Source organism: Micromys minutus (genome assembly GCF_963924665.1).
Source record: "Micromys minutus genome assembly, chromosome: 13".
Taxonomy (NCBI): Eukaryota; Metazoa; Chordata; class Mammalia; order Rodentia; family Muridae; genus Micromys; species Micromys minutus.
Window position 1 is genome coordinate 57998419 of NC_137982.1, and position 6247 is coordinate 58004665.

The 6247-nt window shown below is 33.0% G+C and overlaps 1 protein-coding gene across 1 annotated transcript; it reads left to right on the top strand.

Moving 5' to 3' along the window:
- Positions 1-3680: 3680 nt before the first annotated feature.
- LOC308428988 (olfactory receptor 10AG1-like) lies at positions 3681-4625 on the top strand (the record flags this gene model as incomplete). Its single annotated transcript, XM_080927629.1, has 1 exon — positions 3681-4625. The coding sequence occupies one exon, from the start codon at positions 3681-3683 to the stop codon at positions 4623-4625; it is 945 nt and encodes a 314-aa protein (XP_080783755.1).
- Positions 4626-6247: the final 1622 nt, after the last annotated feature.

A 6247-nucleotide genomic window follows, 5' to 3' on the forward strand; every position in this document is an offset into this window, starting at 1 on the left:
TTTTTTTTTTTCTTTTTTTTTTAAGAGTTGGTTCTTCTCATTGTATTGGGTTTTCCACCTATAATTTGTTTTAGTGCTGGGTTTGTGGTCATGCATTGTGTGAATTCAGTTTTGTTTTGGAGTATCTTCATCTTGCCGTCTATGGTGATTGATAATTTTGCTGGGTATAGCAGCTTGAGATGGCACTTGTGCTCTCTTATGGTCTGCATGATGTCTGTCCAGGCTCTTCTAGCTTTCATAGTCTCTTTTGAGAAATCGGGTGTGATTCTGATTGGTCTGCCTTTATATGTTACCTGACCTTTTTCCCTTACTGCTTTTAGTATTCTTTCTTTGCTTTGGGCACTTCGTGTTTTGACTATTATGTGTCAGGAGGAATTTATTTTCTGGTACAACGTATTTGGAGTTCTGTAGACTTCTTTTATGCTTGTGGTCATGTCCTTTTTAAGGGTAGGTATGTTTTTTCCAGGATTTTGTTGAAAATATTTACTGTACCTTTTAGTTGATATTCTTTGCCCTCTTTTATTCCTATTATCCTTAGGTTTGGTCTTCTCATTGTGTCCTGGATCTCCTGCACATTTTGGGTTAGGAGATTTTTGGTTTTTGCATCTTCTCTGACTGTTTTGTCTATGTTTTCAATGTTGTACTAAAGACTTGTATGTATACTTGCCAGAGGGATCAATGATGTTTAGTAAGGGATCAAGGATGTGTATTCCAGCCTCATGGATTAAAAGTGTTTTTCCTGTTTAGGGGATTAGAATTATATGAATGTTATCACATGACAGAACAGCTTTGTTAGTGGGCTTAAATTCCTCTGCAGTTAGTGTAGGTAGGGATGTATAGGGCAGTTTGTGTATAGGAACAAGAGAGATCAAGTGTGGGCAGGATGCAAATAAATGCAAGCAGGTGAAGAAGAGCAAATCTTTTTTTTCCCAATATCTGTATATAGGTATCCAGCAGTAGGTGTGGCCTAGATTAAAGTTGTGTGCCATCATGCCTAGATCTGGAACTTCTTATGTCTCAGGCTGAACTTGAACTCAGAGATCTACTTGCCTTAGACTCCTTTGATTCATAGCCACTATTTTACGTTCTTTATGCCAACCAAGATCTAGGTCAGAAACTTGTGTCTGCCAGGCTCAAGATTCGGATCACAGGTAAGCCATACAATTCTGCATTGTAATTCACTCTGGATATAGTCAAGTCATCAACAAGGAATACCCATTACAATATGCCAAGGCTGGTGATAGCCATGGAATGCCTCCCCTTTTCTGAAGAGAAAAGGAGGAGGAGTAGATACAAATGATGAGAAAAAGACTAGGAGAAATAAAGGACAAAGAAACTCTGAGCAGGATGTAAATTAATTAATTGATTGATTATTAACTAAAATTTAAAAATGATATATATATGCAAAGAATTGAGAAAATTAATACTAAGAAAATTGGAAAGTAGTATATTGACTATTTTAAATTGAATATTGACAATGAATATTTTGATATAAAATACATTAAATCATTGATTGATAGCATCTTAAATAAAACCATGAGTTTTTAAATAAATGCAACAATAGCACATCTGCATTTACATGCATAATCACAGAAATATGAAGGAGGATAAGATCATCAGTGTGTATTATGACTATATCAGTTACCTTCTTAATCTTGGTTTATTTTACTGATAGATTGGTCCAGATATTTGGCGATAGAAAGGAAAGTGTCAAACACAATCATATATAAACATACAGCCCCACACACATACACAAACATAACCCATACACACACACACACATACACACACACATACACACATGCACACACATACACACACACATAAAACACATACACAAACATAACATATACACACACATACACACACACACACACACACACACACACACGCATGGGGGGAGAGGCATATTGTTGCAAATTTCTGATATGTCTTTCAATACATTTTTCTTAATAATAAAAAACTGAAGATAAACATCAGAATGTGCTAAAGGAGTAGTTTACTTCAGTTTCAATTTATTTTTCTCACTCAATTTATATATTGTTTTGCTTAACTTTTTGAGTAGAAGGACAAAAACTTTCTTGAATTGGAGTGTAGCATGGGGAAGAAATATATCCCCAGGGTAGAGATAATTTCCTACATAAACAGCACTTGGGTTTGACAGAACATTAAATGCTTGAAAGTGTTTCGCCTGTTACAGATAATATTATTTAACCCCTAAACCCAAACTTACTAAACACTGTCTTTTACAAATTAATAAAGGTAAGAATAAGATTTAACTTAATATAGGCTCAAACAAAATTTGAATTATATCATATATATCTAGAATATTTATTTTTGAATATCAATTCAAAGAGAACTGAAAAACTGAGAAGAACCTTACATCTACTGTTTCTTCATTCCAAATATCATTTTATTTTTTCATTGTGTCATTTTATGATACAGATTAAAAAAGGTGAAAACTCTATTTTATATTAAAAGCAAATATATTAAAAAGTATCCATATGGGCACTAACTTATGTGTTAACTTGTATGAGCATGTTTCAATAATTTATTCAATTATAGGTATTATATATCTTTTATCAAGACTTTCAGATACTCACATATTTGTTGCTGGATAGGAATAAGTTAGATATCATAGACATAAAAATATACATTTTAAGATGGTCAAGAATGAGCATCATTAAGACATATCCACAGCCTACTGTAGTCAAAGGTTTACCTAATGGTAAAGAATTAAATCTGGTGAGTTAATATAAAACTATTATATAATTATTAGCATATTTATTTGTTTTAATCATTTTTGGAAAAAAAAAACTTTTCTGAATTTATGTAATCATATAAGACTTTCAGCCTTTGTCTCCTCTTTTTATAAATTTGACCAAAAAAAGTATAAACCCTATGAACACTGCAATGTTAAATGCATTACTTAAAACATTACTTAAAACCAGAGTAACTGTAAGAAAGGCAATCATTCACTTAAAGAAGATGATTAAAAAATGAGCATAAAGTATTAGAATAAAAATTAATGCCTTTATTTAAGAAAAGGCTAGTGGCTTTTGTAATTTGAAAACTCATTGTGTTTCTATAGATTTTCAACAGACAAAAACCATAGCAATAGAAGTAAACACATAAGTAGATAAAGTAGATACACATAAGTAGAAACATGCAATCTGAAAAAGAGATTATTAAAATATTGATAAGCAGAGAGTGCCTATGTGGCTAAAAGCAGAAAACTGATTTATCAGGGCCAACTTTCAAACTCCACACAATACACAACATTTAGTGCATTAGAGAATATATAGGAGTATTTTTCATGCTTCTTAGGAAAAAAGTTATTACTTTAAACAATTGGTGCATACACACAAAATATAATTTTTCTCTTTTTCACTTTTCTTTTTACAACATTATTTAAAAAAGAAAAATGCATGTAAGATTTTTAAAAGCATTTTGGCAATTCTTTTAGAGGTTTGATAGTATGGGAAATGGAAGGCATGAAAGACTGTTACTGTTACATCATACATGAAAAAATGAATCCAAAAACTCTTTTTATTTTTTTTCTCATTTTTATTAGATACTCTAATTTACATTTGAGATGTTACCTTTTTTCCCCTGCCCTCCCTCCCATTTTCTTTCACAAAGGTGCACTCCCTTTATTTTTCTCTGCATCATCCTTACAGATGAAATTTACAGAAGTCAGGGCAGAGGACAATGCTACCACGGTAAAAGAGTTTCTCCTCCTGGGATTTTCAGATCTTCCCAACTTACAAGGGATTCTGTTTGGGATGTTCTCCATAATTTACTTAATCATCCTGATTGGAAATTGTTTCATAATTGTGGTAACTAGAATTGACCCTGCACTACAAAAGCCCATGTATTTTTTCCTGTCAAATTTTTCTTCTCTGGAAATCTGTTATGTATCAGTCACTCTACCTAGGATTCTGTTCAACATTGCTACTCAAGACAGAAGCATATCTGTGCTGGGCTGTGCCACACAAATGTGCTTCTTCCTTATGCTGGGAGCCACTGAGTGCTTCCTGCTGGCTGTGATGTCCTATGACCGCTATGTGGCCATCTGTAACCCTCTGCACTATCCTCTGGTCATGAACCCAGCAAAGTGCACTCAGCTGGCAGCAGGCTCCTGGCTGGGAGGCATCCCAGTCCAGATAGGACAAACCTGCCAGATATTCTCTCTACATTTTTGCAATTCTAACAAAATAGAACATTTCTTTTGTGACTTACCGCCCATTCTCAAGCTGGCCTGTGGAGACACTTCTATAAATGAGCTTTCTGTCTATTTAGTGGCAATACTATTTGCTGCAGTCCCTTTTATGTTGATTCTTGCATCTTACAGCAAAATCATTGGTACAATTGTGAAGTTGCCAACAGCCACAGGGCGGGCAAAAGCCTTCTCAACGTGCTCTTCCCATTTGCTTGTGGTGTTTTTGTTTTTTGGATCAGCTACTGTTACCTATTTGAGACCAAAATCCACCCATTCTCCTGGAACTGACAAACTGTTTTCTCTGTTTTATACCATTGTGACTCCCATGTTAAATCCACTAATATACAGCCTGAGGAACAAGGAGGTGATTGCTGCACTGAGAAAGCTGTTATCTATAAAGTAATACTTGGAGCTATGGAACAAAATATGAATTGCTTCTTACACATGTACTGAAGGAATGCATCAAAATTGTCTTCATTTCACCGAAGTATAATCAGTTTATCCTTCTGAAATGCCTCCAACTTTGAATAATAGCCTGAAATATATTCTTTTGAAACAATCAATGTATACTAATCTCTCTGCATTCAATGAAATATAATGAAAGAACAATATATTTTGATATGAACGAAATACAGATTGACCAATGTTTTTATACGAAAATATAACTAATTTTTCAAACTTGTGACATAATTGCACAGATAGATATCTGAGCAATTTAGCCTATAAATATCCCAATATTTGCTGTTATTTTTTTATCCATCATTATACACATTTAATAGTTATACTTGAATATCAATTGGTGTTGAAAGAATTGTTAAATTAGCTAATGAGATAGTAATAATATATTATGTCTCAGCATTCTGGCAACTCTTATATATGTCACAACATAAATATGAAAGAAACAATTCTACCTATTATTAATCTGTACATAATTTAGTCATAATATTAACTATTATAAATCTGCTTTGGTGTTCCCAACTGCTTGTTTCAGTGCACAAGTTTCTTGATCATACAGTTTTTGCGTTTAGCATCTATCAGTTGCTTCCAACATTGTGACATTTCAAGAGACATGTTCTTCAACAAAGTACACACTCCAGAATCATATAAAAAGTATATAAAATAATAAAACAAAGTTGTAATAGTCAATTGATAAGATTGTTTAGTGGGTAAGAAAGCTTTTGATTCAATCATATAACCTCAATACTTATCACCTATGTTAATATATGGGCATGACCACACAAACTATTAAAGTCCCAATACTGTATAAATCAATGTAGGAGTATTGATGAATATTCCCTATGTCCAGTTTAGTTTCAATTAAATGAATAATATTATCACACACACACACAGTGCAAAGATGTATATAGAAGAAAAACTGATATGCTCCTTCGAGCTGTTCGAGTACAAGTATGCACTACTCCATGCAAAGATTGATCATCTCTCATATGCATGCACATCTATGTGTATCCAATCACACACATAAACATTCAGATATACATACACACATACACACAAAATCTAATGTTTTAGGTAAGGTTTTCGGGAGAGTACATTTCTACATATCCTGAGGCACTTGTGTATATAGGTTGGAGATTCTCAAACCCATATATTAATATAAACACAATAGAATTTGAATATTAAATGTCTAATTATATCTAAAATAGAGTGTCATATAGAACATCAGCAAATAATTCATGATAGTTTAAAACAGAGCAAATGAAACACATTGAATTTATTCAGCCTGCCTCTATGGAACATTTTATAAACAAATTCAAGTTCTCTAAAGGTCATCAAGTTATTTTTATGGAATATGTGAGTAAAACTGTTACTTGTCAAATGGGTTAGTTTTACTTGTGCATAAATGATAGTCTAAGAATCATAATTATTTTTCTTAATAATTGAACTAGGAAAATAGAACTGCGTGCCAATAAAACCAAGGAAGGAAACTGAGGCATGAGGATTTAGGTTAGTTTTTGATTGGGCAACCAGAGTAAGCAATATGGTAAAGGGTGAATGGTCATCGTA